A 19270-nucleotide genomic window follows, 5' to 3' on the forward strand; every position below is an offset into this window, starting at 1 on the left:
AAGGACTTTGTTGATGAGGTGACATTTCAGCAGAGAACGGCAGGAAGTGAGGCATCAGCCTTTACTGATGTGGCGACCTGGAGAAAGGAAGAACTTGAGAGAGTTGGGGATAGTGTCTGCGCTTCCTATTATTATCCTAGATGCCCCTCAACTGGAGGGTGGATAAAGAAAATGTGGTACGGTTACACAATGGAGTGTTACTCAGCGGTAAGAAACAATGGCATCCTAAAATTCGCAGGCAAATGGACAGAACTAGAAAAAAAATATCCTGAGTGAGGTAACCCAGACCCAGAAAGACAAATATAGTATGTACTCACTCCTAAGTGGATACCAGACATAAAGCAAAAGGCACCAACTCTACAATCCACAACCCCAGAGAAGCTAGAGCTCTCTTCTAGAAACAGATGGAAGCAGATGCAGGAATCCACAACTAACTAATGGGCCAGGATCCTGGAGCACAGGAGTGAGAGAGGAGAAATAATATGAACAAAGGAGTCAAGACCATGATGGAGAAACCCACAGAATCAGCTGATCCGAGCTAGTGAGAGATCACTGACTCAGGTCTGACAAATGGGGAACCTGCATAAGACCAAACTAGACTCCCTTAATATAGGTGACAATGGTGTGAATGGGACAATCTATGAGGTCATTGGCAGTGGGTCCAAGACCTAACTCTAATACACAAACTGACTTAGTGGAGTCCATTCTACATGGAGAGAGACCTTGAGAAGTCTAGACACAGGGGTGTGGGGGTGGAGAGGAACCTTGGTCCTGCCTCAACAAGATGATGGGACAGACTTAGTAGACTTCCTAGGGAAGACCTTACTGTCTCTGGGGAGCAATGAGGGGGTGGGGTGTAGAAGTGGTGGGAACTGGGATAGGAATGTAAAAAAATAAACTAATAAAAACTATAGTAAACATAATAAATATATATCTAGATTTAATAATCATGACTATTTAGACATATTTCCATATTATCAAGACTTTTTAAAAGATTTATTTAAAAAGTTTTGTGTGTCTATGTGTTTGTGTGTGTGTGTGTGTATGCGCACACATATATGAGTGCAGGTGCCCTAAGAGTCCAGAAGAGGGTGTTGGATCCCCTGGGGCTGGAGTTACAGGCAGTTGTAATGAGTTGTTGTCTGTAGGTGCTAAGAGTCAAACTTAGGTTCTCCGTAAGATCAGTATGTACATTCAATCACTGAACCATCTATCTGGCCCTGCCACCAAAGCATTTTAAAGTAAATCTCAAATACCATGACATTTCACCCATTAATATTTGAAAATCAGTCTTCAAAAAAACAAGGACACTTCTATACAACTGTAGTCCCACTGTAAAATTTCTAAGATCATGTGATATTCAGTCTATTCAGTCTTTTAAAAAAGTCCAATGTCATGCCTCATCTTAAAAAAAAAAAAAATTCAGTAGCCAGGCATGGTGGTTCCTGCCTTTGATCCTAGAACTTGGGAGGCAAAGGCAGGATGATCTCAGTGAGTTCAAGGCCAGCCTGGTCTACAAGAGCTAATTCCAGGACAGTTAGGCCTACACACAGAAGCCCTGTCTCCAAAAACCAAAAACCAAAACCAACCTAATAAAAGCCTTTAGTGACTCACATACATTCCCAGCAGTGTCTCTAGTGTGGTTAAAATCACATATGCTTCCTTTGCCAGTGTGTGAATATTCCATAGAGGGGACAAAACATTTTCACTTCAGTTCAACAGTTGGGAAAGAATAATGGCTGCTTTGGGAAATAAGATTGTAACAATGCACTACAAGAGCCTGTTTGGGCCCCGCAAAACGAAGAGCAGGACACAGGCAGGAGAGGGGCTCCCACTTTGTGGCCCTACATGGAAAGGAGCAGCTCCCAGATGTCGGTAGAGACTGGTCGAGTGTATCATGGTTAAGGACCATAGAGTACCCAGGAGTGGATCAGTGGTCCTGGGAGTGACTCATAGGACCAGTTCTTACAAGTAACAGAAGGTAACAGGAACACAAGAAAAATTCTCAGTAATGCTGGACTGAGGGATAGGTAAATAGTGTCACTATAAACCATTATAGAGATCTGCTTGATTACTCTTCTGAAGGTCCTTTTAACTGCTGAGCGCTTTTAACTGCTCAGCCGTTTCTCTGGCCCCTAAGTTTGCTTCTTAGCACACACTGTGAGAGTGATCAAACACTCTTTTCCCTTTGTAGGACTGGCAGTGATGTCGGATTTAGATTAAAACTTCCTCCTCCTCGTCGTCGTCGTCAGACTATGCAAATATTCTCCTGTGGCTTATTCTTGTGTTTCATGAGTTTATCCTTTACTCCAGATCATCCATGCATCTGTGATCTGACTAAAGTTATCATTAACTGCATTTGTAGGTGATGGTTAGACTGGATGACTTCACTTTTCTTAAAAAAAAAAAAGTGGCTTAAGACTCAGGGTGGGGTAATAGCTATTTCTGTACCTTTCCCCATTTTTTTGTGTATGTGTGGTGTACATGGGTATATGCACATTTTTTTTGCCTGTGTGTGGGCATGCATGCACATGCATGTACTCATGTTGGGGCCTGAGGCTGAGTTCTTTCCACCTGACCCACAGAGGCAGGAACCATTATTCAAACCCAGAGATTGCCAATGCAGCTAGTCTTGCTAGCCAGCTGTCTCTGGGGGAATCCCGTCTTGGCCTTTCGAGGCTGGAACTGCAGGCAGGTCATCATGTCCAGCTGGCACTGACATGGGTTTCTGGGGATCCTAACCCAGCCTGGTATCTGGGTTTTGGCTCACGCACTCTCCCATATCCTGTCCCTCACCCCTTCTCCTAACCTGTGAGTCTTTTCCTGTCCTCCTCATGATGCCTAATAAGATAATGTTTTGGTTCGGAAGGTTTAAAAAAAATGTAGGGAGAAGTCAACCCAAAACTTCTAAGGAAAGACATGGAGTTTCACCCTTCACTCCAATTCTGGTTATAGTCCAGAGACATGACAGGGAGAGTTATGTAGCAAGTACCTTCACCACTGAGTCATCCCTACTGGTCCAGGATGTGTACATTTTTATCATTGGAGTTTTATACATACAAATAACCAAGGGAAAAATCTGAATTAGTGTTAAAGGTTCAGAATAGTAAAAGATACCTTAATATCTTTGCAACAAAACTCCTGATACCTTAGGGCTGTTCCACAAATGACCTTAATGGGTTGACAACAAATAGTTTTCTCCGTCACAATTTAGTATTTGCTCTCTCTCCTCTTTCCTCTCTCTCTTTCCTCTCTCCTCTCCCTCATATTATGTTTTCCCTAAAGGAAAGGTGTGGTCTTTAAAATGTAGTAACTTTTATAGCACAGGATAGGAGAAAACCCTGCTGAGAATTGCCCGTCCCTGAGTAAGTATCGAAGATGTGACACACATTGAAGACATGATATTAGCAATTAGCTCCTGACAGTGCTGACAAACACTCCATAAATGTGGCAGCCCCCAAGGAACGCGTGTTGTGACACACACACGGAACATGTGCTCTACCCTGGGACTTTGAGAACAGACTAATAAAATAGACAAATCTCTGGCCATCCAACCAAAGGGTGAAAGAGGAGTATTAAATTCTGTCTGTGCTGGTGCGAGACACTAGCTGATTTATTTTTTTTAATTCATGTTATCCCAAGTCATATTATATAAAAAATAAAAATAAATCATTGTTTCCATAGACTAGAAACCAAAACCATCTTTCAAAAGAAGAATAATGATGGCTCTTTCTCATGAAATATTACAATATATTAACACAGCTATAGGGATTAGATGAAAATGGTACCAGCTCATGAGTAAGCAGATAAATGGGATAAAAAGAATCACAAGGTGTGAACTTGGGTGTAAGGGTGAAATATGCATGTGATAAAGATGACATTTAAATCAATGAGCAGAAGAATGAATAAATAAATCATGCTGATGGCTCGCTGTAAGTAAAAATATAAAGCTTTATTCTCATCTCATACATTATTGGAAAATAAATTCAAGATAAATTAAGACTACTGAAGCATAGGCAAGCACTGGACATGAAAATTTTCCCAAGCATGACTTAAAAAAAACTACAAGTAACATAATGACAGATAAGATTTCACAAAAATTAAATTTTTGGCTTGAGAATTCAGAAGAGCCCACATATAAAAATTGTTTTAAAAAAAGAGAATCTGGATATAAATGTCAATATAAATTAATTTCACTCCAAGGCTGATGAAGCCTGTGACAAGGACTACCAATCTTAATCTACAGAAATATATTGGGGTTATATAAATCATATACCATGTGGGGAGAAATGTCTGGATGGTAAGTGCTCAGTTGATTTTTTTATGACGTTCTTATTATTTGTTTTTGAAATGATGATACAATTCCTCATCTTATAAGCAAGCCAAAACTAATGTAGCATTAAAATTGCTTCTTGGTCTGATTTCTGAGTATTTCCTGGGGGTTCTTACATAAAAACATCAGTTATTAACTGAAGATGAGCATCTCAGACCTCAAGGTTTCCTGACACGGGTGTGGCAGGCAGGGTCTTGTCATTTCATACACTGGTCATCCGTCTCACTAAAGAACTACTCACGGTTGCCATGTGAAGTCACGGCACCCTATTCTGTGGCATTGCCATGCACTCCTAAATGTTGCAGTGAGTGAGGATAGTCAGCAAACATACCCGTGCCCAAACCACTACTTTGGTTTGACAGGAGACCAATAGCTCTGTCTAAATAATTCGTATCTCAGTGCATGATAATAACCATCCGTAATCCATTTGATATGTGATTATATGTGACTGTAGGTATGAGAGGGACACAAAGAACATCAAAGTTGTATCTTAGTAAGATATGAAACCCAGTTTCAATGCTTTTCTAATTTGTCTTTGCACAGAGAACATTTATTTTCTTCAAGAGTGTCTGGGACTTTGTCAGTTAGTGAACTAATTGTCAATTGCTGACATGTTTCCTCATATTTTCTACCTTGGAGAACCTGTAGTAATCATGTTGACATGTCTCCACATGGTCTAAATCTTCTGTAGCCCGTGAAATCATTCTGAGAGTAAAAGAGCCGTGGTGATGGCAATTGGCACCTGTCTAGCAAATCACCTGAAAGGACCCATCCATTCAAAGACAACTGTGTCCTGGGAAGAGCCTTGTCCATGGAAACAGACACCATGGGGGTCAGGTTAGGCACCCCCTCACTTAACAGGCTGTGTGCCCTGAGCAAATTCCTTGCCATCATGAGTTATTTTGCAGGCTGTGAGATGAGGAGAGTGACTTCTATATTGTGATGGTTGTTGAGAGCTTATATTTAAAATCCCAAGGCACATGCTAGGTCCTTAAAGGAAATGGTGGGTACTACTACTGAGTGGACAGGAGGGTGTGGAGGCTCCTGGGACGTGGAGGAACCTAGCAGCTCTCTTCTGAGAAGCTCACCGGGGATGGAGCACAATCACAGCGCATTTTCCTCCGCCTAAGCAGTGACCACCAAGCTGGAATCTGGCTGACGGTAGGAAAGATGACTCCCTACTCAGTTCAGCCAACGGTCACTTCTTTTAAAGTAGAACACACTCCCTTCTGGTGGCTGAAGTGATCCATATCCCTCCCCCTTCCCCCAGTCAGACACCCTCTTCCTTCTATGGAAGTCAGTCAGCTACTCAGCTACTTTCGGGAGGCTGAGCTCAGAGCAAAGGGAGACAGCATCAAGGCTGCTTTATGTGAGCACGGTAAGGCCTCTCCTTGTCTTATCAGTATTCCCGCTTCCTTTGTCCCACTGTGGGTGGTACCCTGATGCACACTGCCGCCTTTGGAATTTTGGGTCTTTTCCTTGTTAGTTTTTGAGGGAAGCAATCCATCCTCATTCTACACAAGCCTTCCCCCAAGAGGGGAAAAGACAACGCGTTGGTCTCTGCTTACTAAACTACCAATCTCCTTGAGATTACCATGATGCAAGATTACCGGATTACCAGATTACCATGATGCAAGTGTCTCCTGTACCCTTGACAGCCAGACTCAGAAACTGCTGAGTGCTCATGTTACCAAGCCCCTCATGGAACCTCATGGCTCCCTCACATAAAATGAAGTTCTATTGTTTCTTTAAACTGGATGGGTGGGATGGATGGATGGATGGATGGATGGATGGATGGATGGATGATGGATGGATGGATGGATGGGATGGATGGATGGATGATGGATGGATGGATGGATGGATGGGTGGAGATGGATGGATGGATGGAGGGAGGGATGGATGGATGGAGGGATGGGTGGAGAGATGAGAAATGGATAGATAGAGTATGAACAGACCAGTGTAAGACTGTGCTGGACACCAGCAATAAACGAGTTCTTGTCCTCTTCTTATCTGGCACTCAGAATGATGACGAGAGAAGAAAGGAGCATGGTCTCTGACATGCTCACCTTCTGACTTTGAATTAAGGAATACAAAAGCCCTGTGCTGTGCCGAGGCTGGGAGGAGGGAGGCTGTTGGCCGAAGCATCCACTCTTACAGGAAGTTTTCCTTTTAGCCCAGGATAGACCGAGTTCTTAGTATATGGCTCTCTTCCACAGGGGGTGAACTGCCTACACTCTGGGCCAGAGACACGGCTCTCTCCAGACTGGCCTGTGAAATCTTAGTGTATGCAAGCCCCGTCTCCATAGAAAGATGATCCTAATTTTAGCCTCAGTCCTCCCGGCCGGGACTGTTGTCAGGGGACAGTGGCAGCATCAGAACACAGTGCAGGCTACTACACTGGAGAAAGGAGTGACAGGACAGACAGAAAAGGACAGACAGAGCCATGCTGTCTTTCTTCCTTCCAATCACGTCTCTGGTTAGAGTTCATGGTAAGCTCATGTATGCCCAGCAGATATAGGTTGGACCGCTCTTCCAAACCACGAGCCAGATGCTTCCTCATGAGTCTCACTCTGAGGACTCATTTAGCACAACCTGGTTTTCCCAGAGAACAAGACATGCAAGAGTAAAGACCCACTTGGACTCAAAGAGCCCCCCGATAACACACACACACACACACACACACACACACACACACACACACACACACACACACGGCAGGACCCCATGAGCAGTCCCCCACCCAACTAGCCCTCCAAGAAAAAAAAATGACTCTGCACACACAAGGTCATGGCAACTTGAGGCCAGCAGGAGGTTTTCCTTAAAGAAAGAAAAGAAGAAAAACCCAGGAACAGTCAAAGGCAAGCAACAACTCCCGGCTGGTCCATGAACACGGTCACATTATTATCTGAACATGCAGGAAGCAACACTCAGCCACCAGTGTGGCGTTTGTGACAGTGACAGAGCTGTCTCCTCTAACTGTAATCAATTGCAGTGCTTCAGTGGGTTATGTTTTAAAGGGGAAAACTCGCAACCCCCCCTTCCTTCCCTCTTTTTAATAAAGGTGCAGCAGCCACGGAACCATTTGAAAGCCGTGCTTGACCAATCACTCGTTCTAACAGGACATCTCCAACACAGCGAAGTCAAAATAAAAATAGATAGCAACCTGAAATGTCCAGTATCACCCTCTTATTAGCTCTCACTGCCTCATCCTTCCCACCTTGATCCCCACCCCCACCCCTTCAACAAGAAAGATTCTTTCCCATTTCCAGAAAGTCCATTTTTTGTGAAGAGCAGCTTTTGGAGCCTCCAGAACAAAAATACCCAAGAGAAACAGCGTGGGGCCACGCCGAGTATTCACATTCAGTTTCTCCCTATCTGTTTAGCACGCCACACAGGAACAGCAGCATCTCATGCCTGTAGCGATCAGAACGCGCTAAGGACGCCTGAACCTGAGAGGAAAGCCAAGACACACTCTTCCTGGCTGCCTGGAGAGGGCTGGTTTAGGCTGGTTCCGGCGGGCGGGCGCTGCGCCGGGTAGGGCGGGCCGGCTGGGCTCGGCGCTGGGCTCTGAGAGGTGTGGGACCTGCCGGCTAATAGCGCACAGGTTCCTGCACTGGCTCCCTTGGCGGCTCACCTTGGAGTGCTGCAGCAGCAGAACTTGCTCGTCGAGCTGCCGTCGCTTCTCTTCTATTTCTGTCTGCCTCTTTCTTTTTTCCTTGAAAACGAAGAGGGAGAGAGAGAGAGAGAGAGATGCTGTCAGAGTGGGTGGGTGTTGGCTCCAGGAATGCGAAGGCAGGGAGAGGGAGTGGAAACGGTACACATCTGTGCAGACACTTCCAGAGAGGCTGGGCGCACGCAGCACGTCACCTGCTCCACCGTTGCTGGGTGGGTTGCAGGCAGCAGCCTTCTCTGAATAGGTCTGCGGTGGGCTCCATGAGAAACAATTTCATTCAGAAGGACACACACACACACACACACACACACACACACACACACACTCTTCTCTGTGCTGTGCAGGGCTAACTTGGAGACAAAGAATAAAAAATGTCTCAGTGTTGCAACAAACTGCAGGCAGGATGAAATGGTGGCGGTGGGGCTTCTGGGGTTGAATTATTTTCATCCAAACCACACGCATATATAATGCAGCGCAGTTTTACATCTGAAAGAATAAGCCACCGAGCTGGACACACCAAACAATGCAAATGAGAAGGGTGGCCCCTGCTTAGATCAGCCTTGTGGGCAAAGCGGGTCGGGTGGGTGGGGCTTGCTTGAGGTTAGGGTAAATAAAATATGGAGGATATGCCTGGGACCAAGTGCTGTTCCTACTATGTGCCTTTCAAGTAAGTTTTTTTTTTAATCCCCCTGGGTCTCCTCAACGGAGACCACCCAAGTCGCATGGCTGAGACGTGTCTCCTAAGTGAGAAGATCCATACAGAGAGCCCGGAGCAACGTTTGGCATGCCGCAAGCATTTATTCAACCACTGTCTGCTGCTGTTTGCTTTGCCCCATTCATTTCTAGGAAATGCCTAGAAACCCAGTCGAGAGGGACAGATTTCTACCTGCTCCACTGGAATGCACACGTCACGTTTTGTTTTGTTTTTTTGCCTGAATACTTTCCCGGGGCAGACAGTCAACAGCACAGGAGTGTGACTGAGCTCATAAGGACAGAGAGGGCCTGCCCTTCCCACAGCTGACTTGCCAGCGGTTTTGCTGCCGAGGTGTACCGGGGTGTTTCACTGAGACCCTCTCACAGCTGTGGATTGCTTCCTGTACTCACAGACACAGGGAGAAGTTCGTTAGGCGAGACATATAGGCTTTTCGCAACCTAACAGCCAACCCCCTGGGGGACACAGTGATGTTGACGTCTGACTGCCACGCCTTGGCGTTCACGGAAGCTTTGCTTTTAAGCAGTGCCGCGTTTCCAGGGGTGCAATCATGTCACTGCTGTCCACATCGACGTAATAACGCAATGCACAGGCTTCAGGAGACATTAGCTCATAATCGAGAGCCACTAGAATGTGGCGTCCAAGTAGGGGGCAGAATCTCATCAGCCAAGTCAGACCCATGGGTGTTTTTAGGAACCACTTTCCAAGGGACTTCAATCCACGGCGTACAGCCAGGGCTACAGGATCCCAGAGCGTGCCCCCAAAGCCTCGAGTTTCTGGCAGTAGAGAGGTAAAGCAGGGCTCGGTAGGAAAAGCCCACCTCCTAGCATCTCTAAGGTGCTTCACGATAAGGAAGGACCTCTACCCAGGCCCTGGGAAGTCTAAAGAGTAAACGTGTTAGACCTTATCATTCACTATCATTGCCTATCAGGATATGCGGGTATCCAGAGCAAGAGACAGTATGTCGCGTACACAAGATACCCATAATTCAAAACATGCTCTATGTGTACAGTGCATCCCAAAACTTCCCTCTGCTTCCCCACCCACCACTGTATCCTTTGTTTGTATGGGACACTCTCGCTCCTAAGATGCTCTCATGTTGACAAACCATTCCCTGAACAGGAGGATTAGTACCTATTAAGCTGACAAGGCCGTCACAGTACGCCACCACCACAGTACACCCGTCCACCTCTCTTCAGAGCTAGGCTCGAGTCAAGGCACAGGCACTCCAGCAAGGGCGCGCCATAGGGGAACACACATTTGGCTCCAGACACCTGCTCACACGGACCGCTGAGGGCTCAGCCCGGCTTCCCACTTGACTAGCATTCGTATTCAGACTTCTTCCCTAAACTAAAAGCAAACCAGGGACTCTCGAGACCTCTGGTCTCATCCACCCCATAACTGCAAATTCCTGCCGCTCCCCTGAGCTCCGCACTCCCAGATTGAACTTCCTGCGACAGCTACAGGGTGGGGGGGGGGGGGAGCAAGGCCAGTGTTCTGTTTCCACGAATACATGCGGCTGGCATCTCACTCCCACCCCCCCCCAAGCATCCTCTCCTCACACCCGGAGCTTCTGTATTTGTCTCAGTAAGTTACGCCACTCCCATATTCATTTTCTCGGAAGGTTGATTCCCGCCCTGTTTTCTGTGTGTTTTTCTTAGTAGCCCCAGTGTAGACATTCTACGTCAGGACCTTTAGCATACCAGACTTCAGCGCTTACACTTCAGCTCTGTTCGGATGACTGCAGTGATTTCCTTACTGGTTCCCATTCACCAAGTCTCTGTCTACGATTGTTGCCAGAGGGATACTCTTCCATATTTTTGAAACAAGGTCTCACTGCGTAAAACCAGAGTGGCCTTGAACTTGCCTTTTTCCTGTCTCAGCCTCCTGAGTGCTGAGATTACAGGCGGGTGCCCCCTCCGCACAAGGCCACAGCAATATTCCACTATGGAAATCCCGCCTTCTTTAGCCTTTACCAGAAACCCAGACTGTCTGCCCTGCTGTACTGAAAAGACCAGATTCCTCAGCGTGGCCTAAAAGGTGGCTCTGTATCCTACAGCTTCACATAAGGAGTAACTCTCAGTCCATATTCTTCACCCTCAACAACATCCCATCCCACCCCACCCCACTCAACTTCCCACCCCCGCAGCTTCCTAACCTGCTGAGCCGTGTTTTCTTGGTTTTACTTTTGCTTTCTCTAGCGATAATGGAGGCCTCTTACTGCCTCACCTGACAAAAACTATTCACCTTGGAAAGCACAGCGTAAACACCCGCCATGCTCTGATGACAGCCTGCTGTTGGCTTTATCTTCCCGGCCGTCCTTCCTCTGAGGGATGCAGGTGTAAAAGGTCCTGGTGGGACACCAGTGAGGGTTAGTCACACACTCCCACTCATCCTGCCAGTCAGACTTAGACAGGAGTTAGCCTGAATCGCCCGCAACGGTGATTGGTGTGAGGGGTGGCATGGTGAGTCACAGAGAACATGTTTCCAGGGGCAGACACCGACTATTAGAGAAGGAACCCCTCCTTCCTCTACAGCACTGAGGTGGCACTTGTCCAAAGTGGCCGTTTTGCCAAGTGACACGGAAGAAACACGCATGCATTGGAGAAAATGAGGTCCACGCAGCGAGAAGCAGGACAAAGACAGGGAACAGGATACTAAAACACCGTCTGGGCCCCAGGTTTACCCAGGCATAAAGCCAGAGCCATCCTTAGAGTTGCTGAACTACCAACACCGGAACATCGACCGGTTGCTTAAGCTGGCCCGCGTGACTCATATACCGCAGCTGGAAGCCTGCTGTCCATACAGAAACTTTGCCCTCCCAAGGCCTTATCACACCCTCCATTCTCTTCCTTCTCCATAGGTTGTGAACTTTTTTTCCTTTCTTCACGGACAAGGTCTTTTTTTGTACAACCCCGGGCTGACTTTGAACTTGCCATCCTTTCACCCCAGGGATGTGGTGTCTCTTTCTACACCAGCACTTCAGATGCTCGGCTCACTCACCAACTCAGACATCTCCACCCTCTATCCAACCTCGGGCTGCTAAGAGGGCTGGGACACCGGCTAAAGCAGAGGACACTGCGTGTTGAAGGCGTGTGGCAGGCGCCTGCTGAGCAGCTCGGTGAATGGGCTGGCCCCGTTGCAACCCTCTGTGTGTGTGTTCCCATTTATCCACACCTCTCACTCAGAGGCATTATGAATTTGCACTTGTGATCAGTGGCAACAGATACATTATTGAATACACATTAGCCATTAGTCCAGCAGGACGAAGTGTCATAACGGTGGAGGTATTGACCCGTATGGATCACTATAGCTCCGCACAGGAGGAAAGGGTTGAAAAGGCCAATCTGGGGAAGAAATGGAGAAAGAGCAGAAGTAGTGATTGCAGGGGGAAAAGCCTAATGGACAACGGCAGCAACCATCGGGAGGGTCAGTGCTCCCGGGAGACATCTGGAATGAAATGAACTCAACCCATTAGGGAGATCTCCAGGTGCTCCCACTGTCTGGGAGGCCTCTCAAGCCATGCCCACTGTCTTTCTGTAAATCATAAGCTTTCCTAGCAAGTATTTTCTGGAAGTATTTCGACATTACAGACACTGCAAACCCTCGGTGTAGTAAGGGGCACTTGTTAGAGCACGGCACACTTAGTGAGTCTGGCAGGAAGCCCTAGGGGAGGGACTTAGGGAAGCCTGTCTGCCTTGCTGCAAGTTAAAGACTCCCTACCACTGCTGCTGTGTGTAATGCTGTCTGGGCACTGTGAGGGGCAAGGTGGTAGCCAGAGGCTCGGGAGGTCTGTTACTACTTCACTTAACAAAACCTTTTCAACAGCATTGCTTAAAATATCCATGAAGCCATCGTGACAGCCTGTGAATTGATCCAAGGATTGGCTAAGCTGAGCTCAGGAGGAACAGGGAGAGGCAGGAAGAGGCAGGGAGAGGCAGAGAGAGAGAGAGAGAGAGAGGCAGGGAGAGGCAGGGGGAGGCAGGGAGAGGCAGGGAGAGGCAGGGAGAGGCAGGGAGAGGCAGGGAGAGGCAGGGAGAGGCAGGAAGAGGTAGGGAGAGGCTGAGTTGGGAGAGTTTCAAGGAGCAGATACACCATTTCCTCTTCTGAAGTCCTATCCTATCCTGACTTAGGTCATGCACAGGCTCCCAGGGTCTACCAATGGGAAGAAGCCAGAAGATCTACTCAAGAATACTGTTTCTATCCAGAGGTTTCAAGAGAAGAAAAATACAAATGGTGAAAAGAGAAAAAAAATGTCAAGAGGGGAAAAAAAAAGAAGTATAAACAGTAAACTCCATATTTCTTCCTCTGATCACCCAAGGGAATCCTGCCTTAACTCCAACCGGGGTGAACCAAAGGGGATGTTGTGGTCCCTCACGGAGCCAGTTAGCCCCGACTTTCCGCCAGCTGGTTCCCAGGCTTTTTTTTTTTTTTTTTTTTTTTTTTGCAGCCCACAACAGAGAAAGAGGTACAGTACTGAAAGCTGCAAGGAACAGGGGTTTTAAATAGATTCCCTTTGGAAAGGGGATGGGGGTGGAAGAGACGCCACACAGGAGAGACAAGGGAGAGGAGGCATGAAAAAGGAAAGGACAGGAAGGACTCCAGGAGGACAGATTTGCGTTTAAGTACCAGACGAAGGAGGTGGGCGGGGTCACACGCAGAGGCAGAGTGCACGCTCGCCCGGCACGGGTGAGGCCCTAGGTTCAACCCCAGTGCCCCAAACAAACAAGTATAAAATGAAGAGGCTGAGACGAAAGATTCAGGAAAGAGCCTCCTCAAGCTGCCTGCTGTTTTGCAGCTGACAAAAGCATCTCTACGACTGTTACCCCAAAAGAGTCCAACCGGGGTGCTGTGCTGGGATTACCCTGCCAACTAGACGATATTTCTTTTTTTATATATGTAAGTTTTTTTTAATTTTACATACTAACCCCAGTTCCCCCTCCCTCCCCTTCTCCTGTCCCCCCAAGTCTCACCCTTCCCCCTCTCCCTCCCCACTCCTTGTCCCCTTACCCCCACCCCTGTCCACACCCCAGAGTTGGTAAGGACTTCTTTGGGGAGTCAGCAAAGTCTGGCATACCAAGTCGAGGCAGGACCAAGCTCCCCCCAACCACCCCCATCAAGGTTTAGCAATAGGGAATTGCTCCACCATAGGGAATTGGCTCCATAAAGCTAGTTTATGCACCCGGGATAGGTCTTGGTACCACTGCCAGGGGGCTCCCAAACAGATCAAACCGCATTAACTGTCACCCACATTCAGAGGGCCTAGTTCAGTCCCGTGCAGGTTCCCCAGCTGTCAGTCCAGAGCCCCGGAGCGCCTACTGGCTCAGGTCAGCTGTCTCTGTGGGTTTCCCCATCACAATCTTGACCGCCCCCTTGTTGATATGATCCCTGCACCCTCTCTTCAACTGAACTCCAGGAGCTCAGCCCAGTGCTTGGCTGTGGGTCACTGAATCTGTTCCCGTCAGTTACCGGTTATAGGCTCTATGATGACAATTAGGGTAGTTACTAACCTGATTAAAGGGGAAGGCTCGTTCAGACACCCTCTCCACTATTGCTAGGATTCTTAGCTAGGGCTAGACCATATGTGTAACGTGGTGTTTTTCCCCACCAGCCGCCTGGGCCCTGCTATAATTTTAGTCCCCAAATAACACACAGGACACTATACTAATTATGAAGCTGTTGGCCATTTGCTCGGTTTCTTACTGGCTAGCTCTGACTTCAGTATTTAACCCATAATTGTTAATCTAAGCATTTCTCTTACTGGAGAAAAGGGTCCGGACCTCTTACTCTGGCGGTCTACAACATGTCTGTCTGTGTCTCTCTCTCCCAGAATCCTCCTCGACTCCTAGTCCCACCTATCTTGCTTCCCTATTGACCAACAGTGCTTTATTCAAACCAATCAGACACATGTTTACAGAATGACAGCTCCCAACACACATGTGATTCTTTGTGATTTTTTTACAACGCACCTGGATCACCAGAGCTCCCTGGTTTTATACAGGGCACACTAAGACATAAAATGCCACTTGAAAGTTAAATTATGGAGGAATCAGCATGCAAATGGGGACGGGAGGAACTTCATCTGTTAAGGAACCGGCATGTCACAGCAGGCATGGCTGCCGTGTGATTACCTGCTTAGCGCCCCCTGCAGAGTTGGATGCTGTTTGTGTATCTAGGGACAGAGGAGGAGGATGGGTCCTCTGAAGCAGGGTGGCAAGGCACAAAACAACCCCGCTCAGCTTTGCCCCACTACCCGTCCAGTTAACAACGGATGCTGAGCTTGCCTGGCAGACCTAATGCTATCCAATATATCTCAACTCCCTGCCGCCAGGTACTAAAACTCACTCTCCTGACTTGAACACCAAGGCCACCAGTCAAGATCCTTACTGCACTCAGGCTTCCGAAGTAATCAGCTAAACACAGAGATCATCGCTCCTGCTTGTTAGGCCACTGTATGTATGCCCGTTTGCTGTGAAAATGTGAGTAAACCTGTTTGTCTTCGTCACTGTTCCGTTGCTGTGAGGAGACACCGAGGCTACTCTCATAAGATGAAGCAGTTAACTGCAGGCTTGCTTGCAGTTTCGGAGGGTTAGTCCATGCACCATCACAGCAGGAAGCAGGTAGGCACGGTGCTGAGAGCAGCAGCTGAGAGATGTACATCCCCTTCTTCAGGCAGAGCAAGCCTACTCCCAGAGACACACCTTCTCCAACTAGGCCACACCCTTCAGTCCTTCCCAAACAGTGTCGCTAACTAGGAACCAAGCATTCAAACATATAAACCTATGGGGGCCATTCTCAATAAAGCTACCACACCACTATTTAAGTCTGTAGATGGGTACATTGAAAACTAAGGTAGTATGTATATTTTTGAATAATCACAAAAAATAAGGATTAGAAAGCAAAATTGGAAAGCGTTTAAATGGTAGCCTTAAAAAGTATTAGCCAGGGTTGAAGAGAGCTCAGTCAGTAAAGTGATTGCCTTGTTAGCGCAAGGACTTCAGTTTCATCTCCAGACACCTAGAGCTTGCATTAAAAAGCAAATTCCACCAGTGGTGGCACGCACCTATAATCCCTCGAAAGCCAGCCTGGTCTACAGTGAGCTCCAGAACAGCCAGAACTGTCACACAGAGAAGCTCTGTTCCAAACAACCAAACATCAAAACAATAAAATACACCAACAAATTCCAGCACTGAGGCAGAAACAGGCAGATGCCTGGGGCTCACCGGCCGGGTAGCATAGCTGAGCCTAAGTTCCAGGCTAGCGTGAGACCCTCTTCCCCACTGCTCCCCAAAAGAAGGTGATGGGCAGTTATTAAAGAACAGCAGCGGAGCCTGTTCCCCTCCCCTCCCTCCCCACGCAGCCACACGGATACATGCACACATGTATGCTGCATAGGCATGCTCACCCCGCACAGAGGGAGCTGCTTAGCCAGAAGAGCAAGTAGATCTATAATCAAAATTACTGCCTCACCAGGCGCCCATTCAACTCACAACATCTTCACGTGGCACGGATAATTCTACAACTCCACCCATTTCCTGTGGCTTAGTTTTGACTGGCATTTCCATTTATGTAACTTTTCCTTTATGCAATCAGTTCTGACCTCTAGTTGTTATCCATGGTAAAAAATGAGGGAAATGCCTGCTTTTTTTTTTCCTTGTGACAAATTATAAGGTCAAGGGAAGACTGAGAGAGACAAAAAAATGTACGCTAATTGGTTCAAACTTAAAAACTGGCCTTTGGAAAGGAACTCGAGAAAAATCATGAGGGGTTAGATGTAACACTGTGATGTTGAGCTGTTAACATATGTTAACTTACTAATGTCAAGCCAGATGCAAGCCACAGCAATTTAGCTTCAGATCGTTTATGCGCACTTTATTACAAACACACATACACAGACAGGCAGACAGACAGGCAGACAGACACACACATGCACACACACACACTGAAATAAATATAAAATTAAAGTATCCAAGAGAGATTGTGTCTAGGCTTATGCAAAAAAACTGACTCCTTTTATTTAAGTAACTTGAACATGTATGAATTTTGGTATTCAGGGAGGTCCTGGGATATCAAGGGACAAGCATAATAATATTAGCAACAGCTGGGCAGTGGGGACGCACGCCTTTAATCCCAGCACTTAGGAGGCAGAGGCAGACGGATCTCTTGTGAGTTTGAGGCCAGCCTGGTCTACAAGGGCTAGTTCCAGGACATGCTCCAAAGCCACACAGGGTAACTCTGTCTCGAAAAACCAAAACCAACCAACAAAACAAACAAACAAAAAAACAAAACAACCCAGCAGCAGAATCGATCAAGAGTCAGGCATTTTTGCATGGACTGTCCTTCAGCTCTTCCTTGAGCACTCAGAAGAGTCTAAGACATATATCTCTAGTTGGCCCACCCAATCTTCTTAGTGAGCACAACCAAGCTTGGTGAATGTGTAAAGTGCCGAAAGTCATGAGAGACAAGCGGTGGCCAATCGAATTTGAAATGGAGTAAGTTTGACCCTAGAACGCCGCCCAGAGTAACCGCCACCCCACGTGTAATAACACATGCTACCTGGACATCTCCACCTGTGAATGCAAACACCTTCCAGAGCAAATGAGATACTGACACATTTTTTTTTAATGTGGAATCTACCCACCCCTGGAAAAGGACGTTTTTTTAAAAATAAAATTGTAAGCCTTCCCCAGTGTTAAACACAGATGGTCAAAGCCGGGTTGGAACCACCAGCAATATCTGGTGGACTACAAAATGTTATTTCCTCCTTGAATCCCTGTGGCAGACATGAATGTCAAGGGAATGAACTGCCTAGTGGATGGAGCCAATGTAAAATATTTCTATTCCATTTGGATGTTCCTTTGCCGAGGGATGGTCATATGGGTTCACTGGGTATGGAAGGGACTCTGGGACCACTGAATATTAGAATAAGTTTCCTGTAAAGAGATGCCTTTTCCTTATCTGCCATTTGGTTTTTTCCCACCAGTCACCTGGGCTCTGCCACGTTGTAGTCCCCAAATAACACACAAGACGCTGTATTAATTATGAAGCTGTTGGCCTTACTTGTTTCTTACTGCCTATCTCTGACTTAAGTATTTATCCCATAATTGCTAATCTAAATATTTCTCTTACCGGAGAAGTTTCCGGGCTTCCTATCCCTATGGTGGTTACATCTTGACTTTCCGTGTTTCTTCTTCCCAGAGTCCTCCTTGACTCCTAGTCCCACCTATCTTGCTTCCCTATTGGCCAACAATGCTTTATTGACATATGCACAGTACTTCCCCATCAGTTTCCCTAAAATCAAACGACTGGACGAAGGAAGCAGAGCATTCTATAAGCTGGCTGTCTTGTCTCAAGAAGATGGGCAAGGCTCAGAGGAAAACCCTGAAGACAGGGAGCTCCTGGACACTACTCGGACGCCTTAACAAGCAGTGTTACCATGGGCTCCTACCCAATCTCAGGGCTGCAGGCCATGGGGCAGCTCAGGGTGTAGGGCACACCTAAAGAGAGTTGTCACAGCAGGATACAAAACACAAAGTAGGATGCATGAGAAATTGAGAGAGACCCCCATATATCCGTGCCTTTTCAACAGCCGACCTTAGCCCAGAGGCAGGGATCGTCGCCTGTTTTGACCTGGTCCAACTGTGCTTCTGTTTGTTCCTTAGAGGCATTTGCTGATTGTCTGATTAAACCTTTATGATTTATAAACACTTTAATACAGAAAAGTGCTAAGTACAATCACTCGGAATATCCCCACCCAGATAAGACCTTGCCAGAATGAGAAAAATTCTTACAAATAAAATTAAGCCAACTGTTGCCTCCCCTCCCATCATGCCATACCAATTCATCTGTTTTGTTTGTTTGTTTGTTTGTTTGTTTTGTTTTGTTTTTTTAGTTTTTTTTAAGACAGGGTTTCTCTGTGGCTTTGGAGCCTGTCCTGGAACTCGCTCTGTAGACCAGGCTGGCTTCCAACTCACAGAGATCCTCCTGCGTCTGCCTCCCGAGTGCTGGGATAAAAGGTGTGTGCACCACCAATGCCCAGCCATTCATCTGCTTCTTTAGGCAAAGGTTCTTATTAGTTTCTTTGTGATTTCTATCAGAAAAGAAAAATGTACCCCAATATGCTAGAGTACCCCAACAAGCACAACCGTTGGTAGGTCCTTTACAGATAGCACCCATGACCTGCTCTCCACAGCACGCTGTCTTCACTGTGGTTTGCTTACTGGTTTCTCTCCATCAGCACATAGCACGCACATTGTTCTTTGAACCCTGACGTGGCACCTCGAAAACGGATCTTAATTGATCCCACCAGCCAACTGCTGATTCATCACTTAGGAGCTCACTGTATTTGTCTCGAGCAGGGACTCACTGGATTTTCCTCTGCGCACATCTTAGATGGCATCCACAGGGTACAATTCAAACAGCAAGACTTACTGAGTCAAGAGGTGTGACCTTTTAAAACTCTAATAGGAACAAACGGCCCTCCCTCAAAGACCCACTTCATGTGTTTTAAATGACATAATTCTAACAGGAGTTAAAACTCACTCAACTAATA

General features: G+C 46.9%; 1 protein-coding gene across 5 annotated transcripts in view; it reads right to left on the reverse strand.

Moving 5' to 3' along the window:
- Positions 1-19270, reverse strand: part of Palm2akap2 (PALM2 and AKAP2 fusion) — a 454171-nt gene that overhangs the window by 229823 nt on the left and 205078 nt on the right. For all 5 annotated transcript variants that reach the window (XM_013124459.3, XM_013124460.3, XM_013124458.3 and 2 more), the window contains exon 3: positions 7968-8048. In XM_013124459.3, the coding sequence (XP_012979913.1) occupies positions 7968-8048 (81 nt within the window). The remainder of the gene's footprint in view (positions 1-7967; positions 8049-19270) is intronic.

The sequence above is a fragment of the Mesocricetus auratus genome, unplaced genomic scaffold (genome assembly GCF_017639785.1).
Source record: "Mesocricetus auratus isolate SY011 unplaced genomic scaffold, BCM_Maur_2.0 Super-Scaffold_6730, whole genome shotgun sequence".
Classification (NCBI taxonomy): Eukaryota; Metazoa; Chordata; class Mammalia; order Rodentia; family Cricetidae; genus Mesocricetus; species Mesocricetus auratus.